The sequence below is a fragment of the Pagrus pagrus genome (assembly GCF_965226575.1).
Source record: "Pagrus pagrus genome assembly, chromosome: 8".
NCBI lineage: Eukaryota > Metazoa > Chordata > Actinopteri > Spariformes > Sparidae > Pagrus > Pagrus pagrus.
This window is the reverse complement of record NC_140192.1, coordinates 28239070-28263794: the sequence shown is the minus strand read 5'-3', so window position 1 is coordinate 28263794 and position 24725 is coordinate 28239070. Positions and strand designations below refer to the sequence as shown.

At 39.6% G+C, this 24725-nt stretch overlaps 1 protein-coding gene across 1 annotated transcript in view; it reads right to left on the bottom strand.

Moving 5' to 3' along the window:
* Window positions 1-24725, bottom strand: part of adgrd1 (adhesion G protein-coupled receptor D1) — a 46685-nt gene that overhangs the window by 20787 nt on the left and 1173 nt on the right. The window contains exons 4-13 of the mRNA XM_084360826.1: window positions 22920-23042; window positions 22640-22816; window positions 20963-21223; window positions 18646-18713; window positions 17115-17264; window positions 16914-16964; window positions 14762-14885; window positions 14325-14432; window positions 12300-12375; window positions 8788-8929 (exon numbers count right to left, since the gene is read on the bottom strand). Of these exons, the coding sequence (XP_084216952.1) occupies window positions 8788-8929; window positions 12300-12375; window positions 14325-14432; window positions 14762-14885; window positions 16914-16964; window positions 17115-17264; window positions 18646-18713; window positions 20963-21223; window positions 22640-22816; window positions 22920-23042 (1280 nt within the window). The remainder of the gene's footprint in view (window positions 1-8787; window positions 8930-12299; window positions 12376-14324; window positions 14433-14761; window positions 14886-16913; window positions 16965-17114; window positions 17265-18645; window positions 18714-20962; window positions 21224-22639; window positions 22817-22919; window positions 23043-24725) is intronic.

Below are 24725 nucleotides of genomic sequence, written 5' to 3'. Positions count from 1 at the left end.
AGTCAACAGAAAGGCTGGCTGGGGTGGGGCCAGGTTTTTACAATGACTAAATTGTTCTGCATAACAACAGAGGCCATCCATGCATTTCTCAAACGCTACACTGCTGTTAAATTTAGGCAGGGAAGGAAACACTTTATTGCAAGTATGTCTGGGAAAGCACACTGAGGTATGGTGTCACTTTACTCAGTCCAGCAGGCTCAAAAAGACCAACCACAGCTCAAAACTTGACCTGGAGTTTGAGAAAAACCTGCCTGTTGAACCACTTTAAGGTCAATATATTAAAGCATCTGACTGACACAACCTGCGACTCTGATGGAGTACAGATCTCATCTGATCCACATGCAGAATGTGGAGTAACACAACTGGCCTTTAGTGAGATCATGCTGTCAGGGGAAATGTAATAAGACATGCAGCTGTGGTCTCAGCTCAGTATCTGAGATGAACATAGAAAACAACGAGACGTGTTGAGAGGTACGTAGGGTGTGAGGACAACTGGGGACATTTAAACAACCAGAAATTACAGAGTTGTTTTTGTTTTGTTGAGTGGTTGACATTCACAGAAACACTGCACTGTGGATTTTACTACAAAACAACACATACAACAAGCTATTTTTCCTTTTAGAACTAAACTCACATGACAGCAGGAGAGGTTCTCCATGCATAAATTCACATGTGTTCAATTCCCAAAGGCTTTCATATGAGGCCACTAAAATATTTCTCTGGTTTCTGGTCTGTTTCTAGAAACATGTTTGCACTCAGAAGTTAAGGGCTGTAGAGAAATTCTAATGTGGAAAATAGGGTGATAAATATATTCATCTGTTGTAACCATGAGTATTGAGTATAAAAGTCAAAATTCTTTGATTCCTGCTTCTTAAATGTGAATATTTTCTGGTTTCTCTCCTCCTCTATGACAGTTAACTGGATATCTTTGGGTTGAGGACACAATCTTAGGCTTTGGGAGACAGTGACATTTTTTACCAGCTTTTTTCTAACATTTTATCTCACTTTGTTCACATTTGAGAATGTCAAAATAAAAACTTGTTTTGTGAACATCTGTTTACTGAAGCAAAAAACTGTGAAACTCAAAGTTCCCACACTGTGTGCGATACTGATGTTACACATTAACATGCTTTTAAGCTCCAATCATGAATTTTGTTACTTCCTTCATAGTCATAAGGACCACATTAAACGGACTTTTCTTTTTTAAACTTGCTGCTTTAAATCTTACTCAGAAGTTCACAAAAGAGGGCTCTCCAAGAGTTCAATTTAATACGATCACACTGGAGTATGATCGTAAAACAGGTAGGAGTTACAGTTTAACTTATTCAGATGGGCATGTCCTATTAAGACTGAAACCAAAGATTAATTTCATTATCAGTTCATACATAATTTGGTCTGTAAAAACATCAGAAAACAGTAAAACAAATCTTAGCTCAGTTTTGACAATCACAGTTTTCTAAAGATGACCTTGTTGCTTCATATCACTTTAAGGACACAACTTGTTTTGTTTGATTAAGAAGCCAAAACCCAACCATTTTTATGTTTACTATCATAGAACATTATGAAAGCAGAAAATACCCATATTTGAGTAGCTGAATGTTGAAAAATGACATAAATGATTAATCACTTGTGAAATTGGTTGCAGATTCATCTGGGTTAGGTTTAGACAAATCGTCCAAGAATGCGCCTCTTTCAGTATTTCTCGGTCATAACTTGTGATGAAAGCAATTCAACCTGGACTTGCATAAGCAGCAGAATATGAATTAATGAATAAAATGATTAATTCAGTTGGGTTCATTTAAGTTTTTTGCAGAAAAAATAACACTTCTTCCTAGCTGCTGTAGCTAGCACGAGTACATGTTCCTGACTAAAACAAAGAAACAAAGGGCTGGGAGATATGGCATTTAAATAACAGTGCAAAATCTTTAGAATATAACGCGATACAAGATATACATCTCAATCTTTTTATCTTTTTATCAAACAACAAATTCTTTAATCTCGATAATGCAACAGTATTATAAGGATGACTATTGGTACTTTCACAAAATATTAACACAGTGAGATTTTTCAGTAATGTGTCTATAATGACTAAGAGGGTAAGTGTTTAACAAGTGGAACAGTCTGTTCAGAAAATTACATCACCTTACTGTAGGACAGCTAAAACGTTCTTGATGCTGCAACAACTGCAGGAACTGAAATTCTTTTTGCCTTTTCACAAGCTCTAAATCATTTTTTACCCTCCTGTGCTGCCATAGAAAGACTTTTCTATGGCAGCACAGGAGGGTAAAAAATTAAGATTTTGCATCTTGACAGAATCAACAGCAGGACCTTTTCTTTTTGCTTGACATAAGCTCTGCTCTGTTCAGAGCAAAGTGAGAGGTGGTGGTCGAGGTTGGAGGGGTGACAGAAAGGGGGTGTTGTGGGAGGGGCCCTGAGGGAAACTAAATCTTTTGGCAAGAGAGAAATGGCTCCATCTGTGATTGATCAGTATGTTGGCTCACACGGCTTGTATTTGTATGTGTGTTGGTGTAAGGATGGGTGTGGGTGTTTGAGAACGAGAGAGAGACGGAGGAGAGATTTTGCCCACAAGGTTTAAGCTGGGCGTGTGCTGGGAGTTATAAAAAGACTTGCAATAAAGAGCGATTATTATTGTGGCAGAAAGGACTGATACCAGCACCGGCCTACAGAGCGTTAAGTAACCTTTGCGTGTTTATTATCAAAGCTGCTGAACAATTAATCCATTATTTTCCACACGTATAGGAAGCTCCGACAAGTCTAGATGTCTTTGTTAACACAAACCACCCAGTTGATCCTTTCTGCCCCTGACCTCTTTACTCAGTTCCCACCACATGCTCCTACATGTTCCTTAAATTTTGGGTGGGAACCGATGAATACAGCTGCACAGAAAACTTAGTCACAACAGTTTTTCAGTCCAGTCACTTGGTTGTTATTTGGGTTGAAAGAGTAACGGTAATGTAACCTCAGAAAGTGGAAATGATGAATTCAGTGATCATGTTGTTAGCCCAAAAAATCATGCAATTATTCAGTGTGTGTAGAAAAGATTTTTCTACTTCAACCATAGGTGAGTAGTAGAGCCAGAACAACACTACATTTTTGGGCCGAAGTCAATACCATTATTAAACACAGTGACAAAGATAGGTAACGAAGGCAGGATATTTTAAAGTTTAACTATCTTAACTTTCTAAAATGACATTACTGAACTGAAACAGTGAATGTCACTGGGAATTTAATTATTATAAATCACCTCAAGCATCTTTTTCTGCATTATAATCTCTAAAATAGTTTTCATATGGTACCGATGTATTTGTGACTGTTTCAGTTGTGTTTATGTTTGTTTTTTTCCTGACTTTCCTTGCATTGTAGCCTATAGGTGTCACAGGGTGTTATATTTAGAAAATTGACTTCCTGCCTGTGTCGATCGGCTCTGTGCAGCTTTAAAGTCCCTGACACACCGGGTTGACGGTCGACTGTAAGGAATTGCGTTCATGGCTCTAGTCGTTGTGGTGTATCTTGCATCATTGGCATTAGTTGGCCCTTTGCGGGGGCTTTATAGAATTGGCGGCAGAGAAACCGCTCTGATTGGCTGTTCAGGTAAGAAAAGAAAATGGAAAACAAAAGGGAAAGCCCCTTGAGCGTGTTGATGTAGTATCTATGATTTCACCCATTTAGTGTGGTTTCTCCTTATTTTTCTCCTCTTCCTCTTCACCAGTGTAATATAAAACTTTTTATTGGACATATTCTCGATAAAAAGTGTCTATACTCGCAAGAGTGGTGTTTAAAAATGCTGCTTAATCATAACAACGATTTATATTTACCCGCAGAAAGGTATTTTCCCTCATGCACGCGCAGAATGTACAAGCTTGTTGGCCGGGTTGGTGGGGGATTTTGTTTTAGTTTACTTTGTACAGAGCCAGGCTGGCAGTTTCACCCTGTTTCCAGTGTTGATGAAGGTTCTCAGTCATCCAGGTCATGGTAATTCTAAGTGCTCTTTTGAAGGCAACTGGACTTGTTTCAGTTTGTTGAAGATGTTTCAAGAGGCTTCTTCAGTTCTAACTAACTGGAGGGGCGTTGCAGGCTTTTAAACTGTGTGGGAGTGTCCTTACAGAGTCGTTAAGGACACGTGTGAGCTCTGAGTTTCAGAGTCATTAGGGCCACTGTTTCCAGTGTTTAAAATAAGCTAAGCTAACCAGCTGCTAGCCATAGCCGTATATTTAGCATACACATATGAGAAAGTTGTCAATCTTCTAATCTAACACTCTAGCAAAAGGCAAATGATAAAGTGACAAAGAATTTCTTTAAAGGTAATGATCTGTAGTTCAAAGGCTACAACTTCTGGTACATTAACGCCTAGTGTCCGCGCTCCTCCGGCGTTTCAGATCCTTACAATGGAGCTTTTTGCAAAAGCTGCTGAGTTGAGTGACTTTTGGAAACAATGACACCAACACCCATGTTAGCTTCCTGATTGGTTCTTATCAGTCATGTCCTTCCCTGATTCGTCACGCTCCCAACATGTGACCCTTTTATGCATTTTTTTTTTTTTTAATTCTTGACTACCAGTGGTTAACTCAACAAGGACAACAAATTACAGCCGTTGATGACATCATAATCTATGCTAACAGCTGTTGTGCAGTGAAATGATGCATTTATAAAGCTACTAAAGCCTACATACTCATATCATATCATAATCATATATAAAACTTATTATACAAGTGAACTGAGGGACAAATACAGACCACCAGCGCTCTTCCAGTGCTGCCACTCTGTTCCACCCTTGCCTTGGCTCTTCTTATGGAGCTGCCAAACTGACATTCTGCTTTATGAGCCTGTAAAGTCAGGCCCTCTTGTCAAGATCTGTTTTTTAAATCCTCTCAGTTTTGACCCCATAAATCGCCTGCTCATGAAATCAATCTTTCCATTCATTCATCTCATACCAGCAGTGTGATGCTTTGACGGAAAAAAGAGGACATGGAGAAGGTTTCGGCCTTTTTATGTATGTATTAATGTTTAACTGCAGACCCCAACGCTTCCCACCCTCCTTTTTCTTCCCTTCTTCTCCCCTTCAGTTAGACAGCTGTAATAAATCACTGATGGAGCCAGGGTCCAATCAACACCCGGCCGAATGGCGTGAGAAAGCATGTGGGCCTCCAGCAGCCTTGATAACACCTTGTCTGGGTATCAAACCTGCTCCGTTATGCCACATAATGTGTGATGGCGGGACCTCGGATCTGACTGAGTCAGCTGGGAATGGCGTGACCTCACGCTTCTTTACAAGTCTGTGGCTCCATTAATCCACCGTAAAACCATTTTATCATGGCAGGTGTCAGGTAGTGAAAATGGATGACACTTGGGTCCGAGCCATGACAGTAGGTGATTGTTTGTACAGTACAAGAGACGGCACACTGGCCTTGTTGTAACCATGACAGCATGAAAAGACAGATGAGGAGGCTGACACACTCAGTCCTCCCAGGTTGAGGTTTTAATGAAGTTACTGGGTGCTTGTCTTGTTTCTGAGGATAAACAGAGAGGTCAGCTGCAAATCAACTAACTCCCAGCCACTGAACCGGTGCCATGTGAGGACATCTTTGAGGTTTAACTTGTGCAGACAGTAAAGAGCAACGTAAACAATGATGGAAAAGGTCTGCCACATACTGTGTGTGAGCTGCCCTCTCTGCCTCCAAGCGAGGGAGGTGATTATTATCCATCAGGTGCCAAACACATTAAAACTCCAAAAATAGTCACTTTTTTGACTAAAACCAGCTCCAGGTCTGTGCAGCAAACCAGTTATTTCAAAACAATCCTTTTTGTAGGAGCCAAAATCGCTGCGTGCCAAATTACGTTGCAGCTCCTAAATATAAATCATCGTCCGAGCTATGCAGCCTTAGTTAAGTTGAAAAGAGCTTGCATGGTGCGTTCCAATCAGTATGTGCTAGTAATAAGTATAATAGCTTATTTGTAATGTGCTAGAGAGGAAAGAATGTAAGAAACCTGATTTTACCTTGCATCAGAGATAAAGGCGAACAGAAATAGAAACACCTCGATTCAACAGACAGCAGAGCTGCTGAGCATCTCCAGCACTCCTATAACAAGGGAGATTATAAGCCCTCTCCCATGGTGTCAGCTCAAACAAACACAGTAATCATTGTCACAGGAACCAAGCCAGATAATTGCAGCATAAACATTTATTTCACCAGGGAAATGAAGGCAAACAAATAAATATTGCCATGGTTTCATGAAGCTGCCTGGGTTTAATTTATGTGTGAGGAGAAAAAAAATGTATTGGTAATTCACTTCAGAAGAAAGTGAATCACGCTTGTAAAACTTGTAAAGTAAACAGAACTACACTGTTCTGGTTTAGTCGGCTGGTTTTGTTAAGTGCCTTATTAATGCTACTGGATAATTGGCTGTCATATAACAAACCCTCATTTAGTTACACTGACATAATTTATGTGTACAGTGTGTAAAATTTCGCTTACTACTTCAAAGGAACAGTTCAACAAAAAATGTAAATTCAAGTCAAGTTACTTCCAAAATGTAATGTATTGCATCTTACTAGTTACTATCGTTTGAAAGTAATACATTTCCTTGTACAGAGTAATGGGTTACACTACTTGCGTTTTGCTGGGCATTATACAAATGGAAGAGGGTAATATTGTTTTGCTTCTATAGCCTCAGATTATCCTGGTCTCTGTTGACGATAAAACCTTTGACTATCATTCAAAACGTATTGTTTATCATCAGTTTGTTGTTTTGAGTTCAGCTGCGTTTCGAAAACAGACCTGACCAGGCATAGCTGACTTCCAAACTGAGAGCACTTGCAATACTCGCTATGGCTGATCTGGGAAAAAACTAAACAAAACTAAACAGAGAAACATGGGGGCTCTGTCATTTTGTAAGCAGCAACATAAAGAAAACAAACATACAACGGCACCAGGCAGGAAGAATAGAAAATATGTCTCCTGTAGAAGGAATTTATGTTTTTCTTTGACGAGCAGAGTTAGCAGACAGGGAGCGATGGAGCTCACAGGACAATATTCACAACTTGGATTAATTTGATGAAAAGCCCTTTTTGATTCTTTTGATCAGTGGACCCTTACGGACAAAAGGAATACAAATTATCAAGGTTAAGGACACAAATTAGGACTTTATGACTGCTTCAAAGGTAGGGAGTCACCACTTATCTGAATGAATTAATATTATTATCTTCTGGTTTCTGTTAAATGAACTGAGCAACTGAATTGTGGAGAGTATAATAGATCTAACCATGTATAACATGATCATATTGAAAAAAGTTAAGACATTTATATAGTTACACGTCTCATGATGAGCTTTAACAAGCTGCCAGCAACCTGTAGGGTCTTTATTATCTTTTCAGGTGGTAACGCGTTCCTTGGCTAAGTAACTGTAGGTATATTACCACAAATCCTATTAAAACGTGTAATATTACTCCATTATGCTAAAGGTAATATATTACTGTAACATAGTGCTTTTGTAATGCGTTACCCTTAACATTGTCATCTCTGAATTTTCACAGTCCACAAAACATTTGTGCCATTTATGTTTTTTTGGATCTTTTTTACTGTTTTAAAACAAGTCTCCAGCTACTTCAATTGTTTAGGAGAATGCTGCAACACTGTTTTGCCGTGAAGCTCCAGGAATGTTTTGTGGACTATGAAACTTAACCCGACTTTGGATATGCATTGGGGTGAGAAGTGACTGAAATTTCATTTTTGGGTGAACTGTTCCTTTAAGTTGCCGTAATACAAGGAGAAAAGAACAGAAAAGTGAAAAAACTGTTTAGATACATATCTCGGTCCATGCCTTCTAACAGATTTCCTTGCTCTTTTGTCTCCATTTTTGTTATTTATTTTGTTTTATAAAACATTTTTTTCTCTTGATTTGCAATATGAAGGTATTTCTGTTGTCTGCTGTTTGTGTTTGATAATGTTGCATTATCTTAACGAATGCTGTTAAATTGTATCCCTATTTTTGTGAATGACTCTTTTTTTGTTTTCTGTATTGTCCTTGTGCTGAATAGAGAATAAAAAATAATGCTATTGACTGCTATTGCTATTGACTTTTAACACAGTTATTCAGGTGAAAAGAATGGTTTCAAAATCCCATCAACGTGCAGAAAATTGAAAAAAAACCATACATGCATGTGAAGTCCACTGCCACATCTCTGAGTTTACAGGGAAACAAGCTAATGCAATACACATTTTAGTGTTAATTTTCATTATGAGCTTCAACTGCATTTCCCATGGAAAACTGGCACGGCCCCCGCCATAAAGCAGCAAAGAAAAAATATGTTGTTCATAAAAGAAAGTTATTGTTCCTTTCAAAGTGCCCTGAGCCTGCAGTTCAAATGTCCATAATCAGTTTGCTTTCTGGAAGCCACATGCTCCGTGAGGAAAAATTTAGGCAAGCTAATGAAAACCAAAATATGCTTTGCTCTCTCTGTGCTAGTGAGTGCCCAGCTGCACAGGGCCTGCTCTGTCAGTGATAGACACTCATCTTCTTACATAAGAGAACGCCAAAAATAGAGCTGACAGATTTCATGGGGTGGATCCGGCGGCTACTGTAGCCACAGGCAAACCGTGGCCCTCTTTCCTCTGATAAGGTGGGCGTCTCACACTCAACAACTGTGTCCGGCAACAGCAAAAAAGCACTCCAACTTCCCAGTATGACTGACTCACACAGAAAGTAGAAGGCTGATAATGACATGAGTCAAATGAGGAGAAACTGGGACATGTGTGTGTTGATTCTTACCAGGACATGGGTGAGGACGATCTTGATGAGTGGAGCTCCAGAGAGGTTGACTGACAGGGCCGGTGAAGGCTCCACTTTCAGGGAGATTAGACAGCTCGCTACTTGGATCTTATGATCCTTGAAATCAGCTGCTTCATTTATCCTAAGAGACAGAATATAATAGACAGGGATGCAAATTAAATCTTCCATTGATAGTCAGCTGCCGTAACAATTCACTATCTGTTAATCATTAAAAATATATAAAATATGTAGGAAGTTTTACTGATAGAAAACAGTTTTATCCTCTTATAAGCTCTTTGTTCGATGCAAAATCAGAGTAGGTTGTATTTGGAGTTAAAAGAAGAGATAAAGTAAACCCTGAGTTACTTGAATGATAAACTAAAAAAACATCAAATAATTGCTTAATTTTAATCGCGGGACTCCATCTGTTGTCATCCAACAAAATTCAACCTGTGCTGAGGCTACTTAATGGCTAAATATGTAATATTATCAGTTTTTTAAATGTTCTCTTCATTTTGATATATGACTTTTTTTTATCATAGAAACAAAGATTATATCAAATTTCTCACAATCAATAACTGAAAAAGGCGAGGGCTTATTTTGGCTTCTATCCTATAGCATCCTTGGAATCACCTAGAATATCAGCAACACCAAAGAAACAATCAAATAAATTAAATCCTAAATTGGTATCCTTAATCATTTTACATTTTGAGGATTTTTTGAAACCTGACAAAGAGCCACACAATTTCCAGAGGGCAGAGGACATCCTAGGCCTTCCGGTGTGCTGCTCGGCTACAATCCGCGTTCCTCAGCTGGTCATTTAAGAAATGGCGAATACCAACTTCTGCCCTCCATCAGGCAATTTAGAGTCCATTTAAACATAACAGGCTGGAGAATTATGTATTACATTATTATAATTACATATGTTTTATGGTCATGTGTCTAAGTCCATTCCATAGTTTGACTCCCTCACCTGTGTATGTAACATTGGTTCTCGCTTTGCTTATTTCAAAGAAAAACAACCCTCTTAAATTCTAATTCCCTTCTCTTAATTAAAAAAATTATGAATACAGACATGAAGGCTTTTGTTAGTAGCTTGAAAGAATGTCTACAATGTTTTTAAAGCAACATTATGTAGAAATTGTTGAACTCACAGTTCTTGAGTGCAACACCACTGTCGTAATACACAGCCCAGGTCTGTAATTTGTCAGATATAACGTAGGTGCTAACTACAAACAAAACTCATTACATCATAACAAAGTTATGTGTTAAAAACTTGTATGTTGACATGAACATGTATATAACGCTGTGATCCTACCCTCTCACTAAAGTTACATAACGCAGGAACAAGTGATAGGGGGCTGAGACAGAGACACCATTCACCCTGTTACAAGACACTGTAACATCAACATGACTTTGAAGCTGTTATTATAAGTTTAAAAAAGTTACATAATGTTTCTTTAAATATACGATATCTGGAAATGTTAAGGTGCAGGACCCTATAAAAATTTGATTCATAGATTCACTGTAGCAAACTTTATTCATTTTTATTCTAACAGCTCTTTGTATAATATATCCAATAAGCAGGTATTTCTAATTTGTAACACGATACTTTTGATGTATTTCTGCCCATCTCTGATTGTCTGGTTAATACACCTTTAATTAAATCATTTATTAAAAGGAATTAATCGATTAATCAATGATGATGATTATTGTCATCCTATTGTAAGAAAAGTAAGGTGACAAGAAGACAGAGAGTCAGAGACACAAAAAGAGGTCAAGAGTGACGTTAACAATACAGACAGAAACACTCACATAGACACATAAGTGCTACACACCGGCCCAGAGTTGTAGCATTTAAGTGGGACTTTGATCATCTGTCTGTATAATTAATCCTGCTGACAACCAGTAGTCTTTCAAGGCGATCTGATATGTTACAGTGGGATCACACAAGCATCACCTCTCTATCATAATACAGAGGGGTCAGGAAGCTCAGGACACATTAAAAAACAATCTCCAAATGTTCTGTCACATATTTTACACTTTGTACTTGAACCTCCCTGAAGTACAGAGAGGGGAAAACAAGTTGCTTAATCGCTGCTATGCCAGATTTGGTAAAAATAAACACTGCAGCACCAGTGGAACAAGCTGGTCCAGCGGTGAGACATTAACTGAGACATATGTGAAGCTAATAGCAGGGTGTATCAGTCAGTGGAGGTTGAGTGGTGAGATGAGAGATAAGCGGGAGGACAGATAAGGCTCTGGCCCCAGGCGGCAGCCGTTCCGTGCTTCAGGAAGCAGGGGCGCCTTTGCTCTTGTGGACCCCCCACACAGGAAGTACAAAGTAAGGCTGACCGATAATAAGGATAGTTTGGAGCAGAAAAAAAACAATAGTCAACTAATCAGTCGATGCGAACATTTCTATGCTATGCTTGCTAGTGTGAGGTGGGGTGTATTTTTGTGGATATTTATTTAATAGATTATCTTATATCTCAGGCTAATGAGAGAAATTGAATGATTTAATTAATGGTAACTACATATATGTTGTATTCTGTTCCGTTTGAGAGATTAGGGTCTACATGATATAGTGCATCATGCCTGTTATATGAGTGAGGGTTCAGATTGGCAAATTGATGTAATGAAGTGAGGTGGTATATCACATTTGTTGTCAGTCTTCATTTTCCTACTGTTGAAGAGCATGTCCTCATCCAGACAGGAGTTTTAATTCAATGACAAGTTGATAGCTAAGGCTTAATGCTCATATATGCTCCCTCTATGTCCGAAAATAGATGTCACTACCCACATACTTCAATGCTTCTGTCACATTGGCATAGATGTAATGCAATACAACCACTAGAGGGCACTGCTTTGAGTCAAATTGGCCTCGCATTGGACCACTTAACCTTCGCCATTGTCCAACTCACATTTAATGTACGGCGAATCTCCTCCTAGCTGTTCTGTTGTAGTTGTTTGTCTCTGTACCTGGGTGAAGTAACGTCATACAGATGTTCTCACCAACTTTTAAAACCGTGTCCTCTTGTCCTGTGGTCATGTCATGCTTTAACTATTGAACTATTAGTTGTTCAATATTGAACCCTGAAGCCCTGAGATCCCAAACAGATTAAAAAAAAAAAAAAAACTTTTTTGGTCACGGTCATGCTCATTCATCCACATCAGACGGGGGCTGCGCTAACACTTTTAGCTTAGCACCCACAGTGAAGATTTCAGCTTAAAAAGGGTGTAAACATCAACTTTTCAAATCAGTTTGGGATCTCAGGCCCTCCAGGGAATTGGATAACGCCGGATGAGCTATATGGAGCCATTTTATGTTTTTTTTACATTTTAAAAGTCCCTAGCTTCTTCAGTTCTTTAGAAGAACGCTGCAACACTGTTTTGTTTTTCAAATGTTTTGTGGACCACGAAACTTCACCCGACTTTCCATCAGCATGGGGGTGAGGAGATAATGACTGAATTTTCATTTTTGAGTTTTCAGAATCGTCCCGTCGTCTTACCTGGTCTTGACAGGGCTGATCTCTTTGTAGTAGTTGTGCATGTTGTGGTAGAAGAGGCCAACAATGGTGGTTTGAGCTGAGGAAAAGAAGACAGTAGTTGAACGTGGCAGTGGGCTGGGAATGTAAAGCAATGCCGCTAAAATGTCCACAGAGAAGGGAAGTTAATTAACGCTGCCTTGCCACTGCACGCTGGCACTGGCAGACTAATGGGACGACCGTAAACTCACACAAGGGTGAAAGGGAGAGGGCTGTACCACCACATGGATGATGGGAAATCTTATGAAACCAGCATGACTTCACCAGGAGAACAGAAGGTCTGCCCCCCTCCCTTAATCTGACCTATCATCCAGCTCGGTCCCACCTCAATACTGCAAGATAAACAATGAAATCGGAGGAAACCCTTAATGGTCCTGTTCCTCCTTTCAAAGGCCCTCTGCCCGGGCCCCGCTGACTGCGACAACAAAAGCTTGCTGATTTCAAACAAATGTGCATTACATGTGTAGCAGGAGAGTTTTGAGCTTTCCAAGAAATACTTTCGACAGAATGCCCTCCATTAAGTCCCACTAGAACTCAGTTATAACTCATAAGGAAGAGAGAGAATAAGGAAAAATATAATAAAGTATCCAAACACACCAATGTGTTGCATGCTTTTTACTAAATTAGGGTATAAAACCTCCCCTTGAAGCATTTCATACAGCCAGGTATTCAGAGTTAATTTGGTCCTGGCTCCAATGTGTCAAGCAATAACATCTTTTCCACTTCTGATAACAGTCCTTCAATGAATTATTAAAACAGTTTATTCCAGTGATTATACTAAAACACAGTGCTTGTAGCAGCCAGGTGGAGCCAGGGGAATCTGACCTGAACACAAAGTCAAACAAACAGAGTTTTAATGCCTGCCGTAATTACCGCTCCCCCTGACTCTGTCCATTCTTTTTAATGACAGAGGAAAGTGGAGAAAAAGTGCTCTCTCTCTCATTCTTTCTGTTTTGAATAAAAGGGTAACTGCCAACATTAAAGTCATAGCTGGATTTCTATGGCGCACCATAAAGTCACACAAAAGCTCTCATGGAACTCCTGTCCTTACACTGTATGCTATGTTAGTGGTCTTAAATCTTAGTATAATAAATTACCGACCAATAACAAGAGCCTCCCAGCTGGACAATTTTCTCTTGGCAGAATCAGAGCACGACAATGTGCAGGATTCACACTCAACCTGGAGAAGCTACTACATTTTATACAGAGAATCCCAACCCAGTCCCCATGTCAGCTAAGTGCGTTTCTGCAAAAGCACAGATAAGTTAACACGCTATGTTTTTGCAGCTTTACCTTTGTTTAAGTTTAATTTTCTGTCTCTCTTGTGACAACGCTGTGTTTATGCTCTGGTGAAGTTAAGGCACAAAAAACACTTTTTGGTCACCACAAACATGGCTGGAAATGTCCCATGGTCTCCTTAAAAACACTAAATTCTGTCGCCACAGCCACAGCTGGAAATAGTCCCGAATTCTCGTTGAAAACACCCGGTTTTCGCCGCAATCATCTCTGGAGATGTCCCAAGGTCTCCTACAACACACCCGGTTTTGTCGCCTCAAACGCGGCTGGAAATTGTCACAAGGTCTCCTTACAAATATCCAGTGGTGTCACGCTTACAAATGTTGAAACGCCATGGTCCCTCGTCAAAAATAGCAGAAATGTTAATTGCCTGCCGACTGGGCTGGAGAATCCACAAGTCTACCTCAAGATTTAAGGTTAATGTAATTGTCATTATGCAATAAAAGATGGAATTACAAGACATTTTCGTTACTATACAGACTAATTAGTAAATAACAATCAAGTCAGAAAAATGAACTATTCATGGTGGAGTGTTGAGGATGAGTTCAGAAGTCTCTCGGCCTGAGGAAAGAAGCTGCTCTGTAGTCTTGTGTTGTGGTACGGCAGTGGATACGGGGTGGCAGCAGGGTGAACAGACAGTCATGTCAGTATCAATCAGGATATGGCACTGTATTTAGTAATATTTTCACTTACACTGCATGGTAAAAGCCTCTCCAGGCACAGAGATGTAGCTCTTGCCCTGCATAGGGAAGCGGTAATGCGTCAGGTTGTAGTTCTGTGGAAATTTCATCAGAGAGTAATCTGTGGGGGTCAGAGGTTAGAAAAGCAAGAATTGTTGATGAAAACAGACTGAGAAACGAGCAACAAGACCCATCTGTTTTATTAGGGGTGGATGAAAGATGTGTGGGGACTCTTGGGAGAGCAGGCTTAGTGGGAAAAAAATTATTATACAAAAACAAGAAGACCCACACCCACAGAGACCTGTGTCCACTGCTTATCTGACCCGTATTTGCCCCCTGAATAAGAAAACTAATGATGTCAGCTGGATGCTCCATGTCCTTCTGCCCCAACTGTGTCCACACAAACTACAAACAGTGAGTCACCTCATGGAGAGCTGACAGCATACTGACCTGCAACAAAAGACGTTCCACCAAGGGAGATGAGAGAGTTCAGGCTGGGCTCCAGGTTAGTCACCATATGTTCCATCACTCTGTCCACTGTCTCGATCAGACCGCTGACCACAGGGGTGGACTGCTGTGCAACAATGAGCCAAAAGAGCCAAAAAGGTTTACAATCAGGTCAATAGCCACCATTACTTAATGCTGACCAATTGACGAATATAACATCTTTAGAATGATCGATTTTTTAGATTTGTCTAGTTTACAAAAATTTAAGGAGGTACTCATCCAATTGTATACACAAAAGTCAATTTACTTCTAAGAAAAAAAACGTGATGATGTTACACAGTAATCCAGCCCATCCTTATCAGAAAAACGGCTTTATAGGTCGACTGCGGAAGCCGCTTGCTACAACCAATATTTATATTTGTTGTTAGGCAGGGACCTCTTGTGGTCGTAGTAAATATTATGGCAGCAAAGGAGGAAGTCAGGTGAAGTAGTATAAAGAGCGACAAATTCTGCTTAGGAGGAGGTTGGGATGGGCGGTTGGATTAAAGAAGCCCAGGACTGTCACCGTAGGACTGCTCTCTGTGTCCAGTGTAAAGACAGAAATCAACAGTAATTTACTTCACTACAATACCAAGTGAGTTATGTCACATAACGTATGTCCATTTGAGACCGAAGTCACTTTAAAAGGGTAGTCATTTTAACCCAAACCAAAATTTTTGCCCAAACCCAACCAAGTCGTCAAGATTGCTGTCCTGTTCACATTACAGAACTGCCTGCCTTGTTATCAGCAGTCTTGCAGTTGTTGTGGTTTGCACGGGAGCCAAATAATACAAGATCACACATGCGGCATGGGAATGATGCCATCCATGCGGTCTGAGTTGTTTGTGAGCTGATTTGCAGTGAAAACACAGGGAGGAAAAAGAAAAGAATTTGGGTGAGGCAACAAATCCAGATATTTAGCCTGCCAGCAATTCAGCTGCCGTCCGTGACACGTTAGCAAGCTGTCCCCAAGCTGTCCCCAAGCTGTCCCCAAGCTCCTAGATCGCATCTTTGAACAGTTCACACATACCAATCACCATCGATTTTGCTTCTGATCTAGGGCTTTTGGTCTGCAATCTCCAAAAGAAGTTGGTGAGTGAAATATCTTGTAGTGTGAAGTTGACATGAACGACATCACCGGAGGTAATTGATCAGATTACATGCAGCTTCCTCTCGAGCCAAAAAAGGTATTATAACACTTTTTTCACATATGCAGTAGTACTTCCCAAGAACTGTATACACACTTTAATGTGGAAAATTGATAGAGTTTAAATTCTGCTAACATTAGCCACCATAGATTGAACTGAGCGATTGTACGGTTTGTTTCATATGAATTCAACTTGGAACATTCAACAAAGGAACGTTTTATTTGACCTCTCTAACATAGTCTCGCCTTATTAATGTAGCATGTGTTATATTACATAAACATTTCGATCCAGATGTTGTACAATGGTAATAAAAATCTAATAAATTGTATTAAATTTAATTAGATCAGTAACAGAAAGCAAATAAACTTAAAACAACAAACTAACAGGCTGTGTAGTTTAAGATTAAAACTCATACAGAAACTTAATAAAGAGTCAAATCTTCTGACAGTCAGCATGGATCTGATCAGAGAAGGTAATCACAGGGGGCTTTAATGAGCACTGTATCTACAGTCCAAGACTCGCTTTCTCATACATCAACATCTGTTTCAGCTTGTTGCTACAAAAACAAGCATGCTCGCTCTGAGCACTCACTGTATCCAGAGCACATGCTCACTCAGAATGTCTTTCTTCTGGCAACAATGTGTTTGTATATAAGAGCCTGGAGATATGGCCGAGATGAGTGTACAGTACAGGAAGCTGTGCATTTACAGTCAAAGCATTGGCTTGTAGCTCATAATCAGCAGTACTGCTGTATACAATCTGAACCTGTACTGTACTTGATTACACACTGTAATCCTGTTTGCCTACAATGCCAGGTACTGTTAGTGCTGCTTGTACAAAAATATACTTTGTTAAAATCTCATACTAATGGATCTCCTAAGTGCCTTGGATTAAACTATTCAGCAAATTGCATATGTTACATTATGTCATGTTTGAACATTGCACAACACCAGTGTAAACTCATTTACCTCTGGCAGGCCGGGAGAGGACAGCACTTCTTCCACACTTTTGAGAAAAGCCTGTGTGGAAGAAAATGGACATCACGGAACTGTTGCATCATGTACACATGGGTGGGCATTGTGTGTGTGTGTGTGTGTGTGTGTGTGTGTGTGTGTGTGTGTGTGTGTGTGTGTGTGTGTGTACTGGTTGTGCAAGTGTGCGTGAGTGACCTGTGTGAGATTGTTGGCAGTGTTGTGAGGAATGGTCCTATTGGGCAGCCCCTTCAGGAAGCCCAACACTGGCATGGACTGCGAGTCCTGGGAGCTTTGGACCTCCTCAAGCTGGCTGATGACGACAGGAGGACTCACTTCAGTGGCTCTCTGGGGAAACAACAAGCATCAAATGAAGTTACTATCAGGAGGCAAACGGTTCCAACATACACAGGATGTTTGGTGACTGATTTGGCGCCTGAGTTTGGGAAATACTCTTTTTCAGCCTGGTGCTCTAAAGGGAGCTATTTTGTGCGCAGTGTTGAGCAGCTGTCTCCACTTTCTTCTACTTCTCTATCTGTTCTCTACCTCCAAAGCCCATTAATAAACAGGACGAGTCCGTTCACATGTGCTCTCAATATCCTTTTTTCCAGCTATTCTATCTTCTAAAGGAAACAAAGGCTCAATAAGAAGTGAACTCTTTTCTGTTTATTCAAGCATCATGCCCATGTCTATTTTAAAGTTGTGCATATTTAAGCCCACAAACTGTATGCAATTTATTCTAAGTGAATGAAAACACTTCATACACTTAGGCAGTGTTTGAAAAAGTACCCAAAAGTCATGTGTCAAAATGTACTCAAAATATTTGGTCAAAGTAAAAGTCACCAATACAAATAGTACTTGAGTAAAATTAAATAAGTTTCTGATTTATAATGTACTTCAGTACCAAACGAAACATTCTGGCAATAAATGTACTTAAAGGAGAAATTCACCACATTTTATGTGGGTATCCCAATCGGTGTTGATGGTATATGTAGTTAATTAAGGCAATAAATTCTTCTGTGCATGGTTTCTTGGACGAGAAAGCTGCTTCATGACCACTTTGTGTATTCTTTTGTGGTATTTATAATGATTAAAAATAATGACCAAAATACACTCACTTACAGCTGCATTGTGCGGAGATGCTGCTTGGTTCTGTGCATGCTGGATTCACCTCTCTGCGTCTGTAGTGCTTTGAATTTAGAGGCTTTGTGTTTAGTAATTACAATAAGCTTTAGTGTGTGTTTTCCACAGACGCACACAGCTGTTGCATATGTTTTGAGAAGGTAAACTGGCGACCTATATATATTCTAAATATATTTAAATGTTAAAAATGTCATTGTTTTCACCATTTTTGTGATTATATTTCTCTGGAAATATATATATGTATTTGCATATTTCATATATTATTAATGATTAACTGATAATCAGTTGTTATTTGCTAAGAAATTGCTTAAAATGTGCAAGTAGAAGTATAAAGTAGCTTTAAATGGAGTTACTCCGGTAAAGTACAGGTACATCAAACTACTTTATGGTCCAACTTATAAGAATTCCAAACTTGTCAAATACGGATGCTCGGGGATGGCAGCCAACCCTGACCTACATTCCCCAAATATCAGTATTTGACGAGTTGGAAATAAGACTCAAACATCAACTTTCTAACAAAAGGAGCTTTAAGTTCAGTACTTGAAATGTCCTTAGTTCCATTCCACATCTGTCTCTGTTGACTTACGACTGTTGGTGCAGTTGAAGTGTCTTCTTTGGAGGCTCTGGGTGTTGTTGCAGAGACCATGGCCTGACCTAAATAAGAAAATACAAAAGGCTCTATTATTATATTGAACCACACTGCTTAAATATATGACATTGTGTTACATTTTCCAAGTTGGGAAATCCCTTGCTTTTATATCTGAGAGGCATTTTTTGTGATTTTGTGATGAGATCCTTTGTTGAACCCGACCAGGCCCTGCTGCTGTGATGTAGCTGGATTTTATCAACATACAGCTTACAGTTTATGAGGCTGAACCATGCCAAGTAGTGAATGGAGATAGATTACAACATCCACAGAACTGGGATAATCAACCACATAATACTCTGCCCCGAGCTTCTGTACAAGGCTAAGATACATTTTATGTCTTTGCTGTCATTTAATAAAAACAGCACTAACTAGCTACCAGACAGCAGCCATATATGGACGTACATTAGAGGTATAACCATTCCTGCTCTTCTTTGGTTCAATGCAACATTTTATATGTGTGCTCTGGAGGAGTAAAAATATTTTTCTGTAACCATAACAGTGAGGCTCTTTGCGCCTGGTAATGGTCTGTGGAATATATTGCTTTTGGTAACCACTTCTGAGAAGAAATCAGGGCAGTTTACGCTTCACACATCGTCACCAGTTGAAGCTCTAGCAGAACACAGAACTGTAAATACTTTTCATACTTTTTATATATATTACCCACACACTATGGAATGTATTCATGCACACTCACTAATGTTGCATTCATCAGGCTTCAAACATTTCTCAGACTACCATGAAATTTGGGAAGAAACCACATTTTCGCAACAGAATGATATTATTAAAGGGCCATTTCACCCCAAAATGAAGATTCAATCATCATCTTCTCAACCCCATGTGGATGGAAAGTCAACTAAACATTTCTGGAACGTGAAAGCAAAACAGTGTTTGTGGAAAATAAGTAATAAATGGCTCCATACGGCTCGTCTGGAGTAATCCAAGTCTCAGCACACTCGGCAGGATGAAATGTTGGCAGTTAACATTTCTGCAAACCACTGATATGTTCACATTTCTACATGTCAAAGGCCTGCATACTGTACAAAATTGACTTTTCCAGGAAAAATGTCATATCATGTTCACATCACATGTTTATGAGCATGACCTGGCTGTCATATCAGAAGGTGGAGGGGATGGTGGTAGAGTCGGCCATTGTGTTTCAACATTTTAAGTGTCAAACGACTGCATATTTTTAAGGCGACCTTGGGACAATTGGTAGCTGTGTATGTGGCGACCAAAACAGTTATTTTAAGCCAAAATATAATCTTTTACTAACCCTAACAGAGTGGTTCTTGTGCCTAAATCTAACCAGATCATGAGCACAGCATTTTAACTCTAAAGAAACGGAAAGTTGCAAAATAAAGAAATGCAAAGTTTCAACATATCCATTGTTTTGCTGACTTGATTGGTTGGTTCCACCCCCACGCACAGTTGAGCTCGTACACTCACTTCAGACAGAGTGAACTTTGAGCTTAGCAACTACAGTGAAGAAAAATAAGGGTGGAAATAACATCTGCTACAAAATTTTCAAAACAATTTAAGGTCAACTGAGAAGGGCTTCTGGAGATTGGAGTGTGCTGGGTGAGCTGTATGGAGCCATTTTTTGTGTGTTGTGTTTTATATTCTAATACAAGTCCCCAGCTACTTCATTTGTTTAAGAGAATGCCGCGACACTGTTTTGCTGTGAGGCTCCAAAAATGTTTTATGGACTACAAAACTTCATCTGACTTTTCATCTGCATGAGGTTGGGTAGATAATGACTGATTTTTTATTTCTGGGTTAACTGCTCCTTTAAAAACTGGTAGGTTCTCATAAATGTCAACAAGTTTTTAGCCTTTTATGGCACTCTTCTGACCAAAGGAGGTAAACACTTAAGAGTCTAGTGTTTTTGTCCTCGCGTCTTATAACCTCTCACATTTAATCAAAATGATCTGCCCCCTGCAACCCAGCATGCCTCTGCACTCTTATAAATACTTATAAGGCAGAACTATGTGAGCCTTACAGTATATGGTGGAAGGTCATGACAGTGTCTTTTGCAAGAGGAGCTGTTTGACAGGGAGCTGTGGTATATTTGTATAGTTTAAAATGTTGTTGTTATTCATGAATGCTGTGGGTGGAATGGAGTGTGGATGAGGACGGAAATTGCTTTTTAACCCCTGTTTCCTCAGAGCAGAGTCAAGAGGGAGGAATCATTATAATAGATATGCCATGTGCTAGAATGACAGGAAATACTTTCCACTAGAGCGTGATGTCCTACCTATGGCTGCGCTGTAGTAGAGCAGGATCTCTTTAGGTGGAAGAGCTCTCTCCCAGATGACAAACTCATCAAAGGCTCCCGTTACATAGTGACCATATGCCCTGTCGTTGCCAGTTCCAATGACGAGGTCAGGGTAGGGGTCCCCATAGTACTCTGTGACGCTGCCACCCTCTGTGTCCCCAGCAGTGAAGGTCCCGTTGATATAGACCTTCAGACCATCATTTTTTGTCCATGTAAACAGAATGTGGGTCCAGTAGGGCCCTGAAAGAAGAAATTATATAGTACTTGTGATTTATGAAGCGTAGCAGCTTCATAGAATAAACACTGCAAATGGGACAGTTCACCCTAAAATCAAAAATACACATTGGTGTGAGTTTGCATTTTGGAAAGAACACTGCTCACAACAAGGTCTGTGGATTATCTTGAGTAAAATCCAGAGGAAATATTTGCATTTTGGATGAACAAGATTAGGAGTCCTGCCTGAGGCATATCAGTGTTTTATTTGAAGCTAAATGCCAGCCTCGGTGTGCTAACATGCTACACAAACAATGCTAACATGCTCAAGTTTTGCAGGTATATCCTCTTGGATTTTTGCCATCTAATGAATGAATCCAGTTTTCTTTCAGCACTTTGTTTCATTTGTCTTTCTTATTTTATTCTTTTTAATTTTACAATAGTCTACATAAATCCTGTTAGCCCGTAGAGCATGAGGCCAGAGTCTGTTGCTCTGCTGCCAGCTCTTTCCAGTCAATTGTACAAAACAATTATCTTACTTAATCTTGTTTCTCTTAAGAAAACTGACCCAATAGGCATGACAATAACTGTCTCAAAAAAACACTTCTGCCAGAAGAGCAAAACAACCAAAACACATCTCATTTGTGGTTAGAGTATAAACCATATGTGCTAAAGTCCACCCCCACTTAAACATGTCAGCCCTCTCTTTCTCCTCTTCATGTATAATGTGATATTCTCAGCCTTCACTGACAATTATATCGGTCACAGGGCACCTCAAAGCTTTCCCTCACATATGTGGCACGCAAGAGAAAGAACTGTCCCGAGACTTTGACATGTCACACTGTATGAGAACCAGATGACGTTTGATCCTCTGTAACCTTACCCTCAGATCACAATTGAGTTATGACGCCCGGTGAACACAACCTTGAGTAATCGCAGCAAAAACAAAGATGACAGAAGTAATCCGAGAACAAAACACTCATCTGCAAAGGTTTCACATAATGTTAAGCCTTTTTCTATTTTGTCAAAACAATTTACCAAATCATTTCATCTCATTTAAATACACCTTTTTATTTTCAGAATTGAATTCAAAGCATTGGTCACAGTCTGACCTGTATTATGTTTCAAATGTCATCTAAATTAACCTCCAGTATTCCCCAAACATTATCGTATTAAAGAGGGAAATGACTGCATCTCATTACACATCCATGATAATTGTATGTTTTGTACAGCAAAACAGTTTAATGAAATGTATCCTTGACTTGCCAGAACAACACCCTGCAGCTACATCTGGTTTCAGTCAACCGAACCATGAATGCAATAACATAACTAACAATTTATGGTTTAAAACAACAAAAATGTATACTTCCAGGACCAAAGTGCATTCCTCATGGGTACTTATGGGAAATTTAACTAAAAGAACTATAAGATCAGCTGCAATACCTGGAACCTTTATGTTGACCTTCCATCTGTGGTTGTTGCCTCGAGTATAAAACTCCACGTATCCTACGAAGGGATTGGTGTAGACAGAGAAGCCATTGGAGATAACCTTTCCTCCAGAGGCTACAGCGAAACGGGACTCTGCCTCGTGGTTCTTCCAAAAAAAGGAGAAGGTAATCCCTGGAGAATGATTAAAAATCAATCAACGCAAGAGGCTGAAATGGTTTGAGATGAACTTGTGTTTTGCACAAATGATTGTATGCATAAAGTACAGTGCACTCACCCTCAGGACCACACAGAGTAGGGTCACTAATGCAAGAATTCTGGTAGTTTCCAAAGTGGAGAAAGGTGCCGCCGTTATCTCCGTTCAGATAGATGCCCTTGTTGACCATTCCTTCAACAATATCTGAAGCAAAGAAATCAACTGCATCATTTCACTGCAAAACTATAAGCGGTAGGTCTACTTTAAGGATAAGTTCACCCAAGAATGAAAATTCAGTCATCATCAAGTCAGCCTCATTCTGATAGAAAGTCAGGTGAAGTGTTGTAGTCCACAAAACATTTCTGGAACCTCACAGCAAAACAGTGTTGCAGCATTTTCCTAAAAAGCTGAAGAAGCTGGAGACTTGTTTTAAAACTTTAACTTAACTTTAACTTAAATGGCTCTATACAGTTTGTACAGTGAGTCTCTGGAAGCCCTGAGATCTGAGGGTGTAAAAAAAACGTATTTTCATAATACTTTCAGGGCTTCCTGAAAGGTGGCATTAAGCCAGATGAGTTGTATGGAGCCATTTTATGTTTTTTTGGTTGTTTTTCACTTTATAAAACAAGTCCCCAACTACTTCAGTTGTTAAGGCGAAATACTGCAACACCGTTTTGCTGTGAAGCTCAAGGAATGTCTTGCGGACTCCGCAACTTCACCTGGCTTTCCATCAGTATGGACTGAACTTGTCTGGGTGAACTGTTCCTTTAAGTGCTATAATGTTCCAAATGTTCAGTTCTATATTTGTTTAATCAAATCATGCAGCTTTCTCAGTATCTTTGTAAAATAATACAAAGGCATTAACAAGTGGCTTAAATGAACATTAATGATTTATTAAAAGGCCAAGAATTCCTCATCTTTAGTTATGCAGCATTTATTGTTTATTTCTTTGCACCACTTGTACCGTCATACCACACAGAGCAGTTGACTTGTATAGACCTTTATAGTGTTTTTTCACATGGTATTGTGCAGTGCAGGCCTGACCTTTCACTATTATTTAACTTATTTGTTCAGCTTTCTTGGTCCTTTTTCCTTGCTGTATGCCTATTTATGTATAAGTACACTGAGAGCAGCATAAAATCGGAGTCAAACTCTTTGCATGTGTTCACATACTGGGCCAACAAAGCCGATTCTGATTTTGATCTTTGGCTGAACAAGGAGAGAAGTGCAAAATACTCAGCTGAACAGATCCAGAGAGGACAACAGAGAGAAGTGGGTGATGCACACATGAATCTCAGTGAGCAGAAAGTGATGGATCCTCACCTACTGTTGCAGAAATGTTAGTGTAGGTAGAGTCATTGGTATACACATAGGAAGAGTTATGGGAGGAAGGGAGCACAGTGTGGTTGTGGATTCTGACAGCTGGACAAAGACAACGGAGATAGACATTGATTCACACCTATATTGACACATAACAGAAGAGAACAGTGAAAGGGAGACAACAGGAGGGACGTGGTGTGCAGGTATGAGACAGAGTGATGCTGAGCGCAAAGAGGATTTTCCTGATCTCAGAGTGACTCCACACATCATACTCAAGTCTATACCTGATCCCTCTGCAACTTAAACATTTATCTGAAAACTTGCATTAACCAATGTGGTGACAACATGGCCGCAAACTCAATGTGGAAGAAATTAACTCTCATTAGTACTAATCAGATTTATGATCATTCCCTGCATTTTGTCAGACTTTCACCACCTCCAGATGATCAGATACTACATAATAAATAACAGCAGCACATTCAAAAAAGCATGATGATGGCTGGAAGGTGGGTGGTGACAAACAGCTCGAGACCATGCAGACAGAGACGTTTAGGTGATGCATTCCCA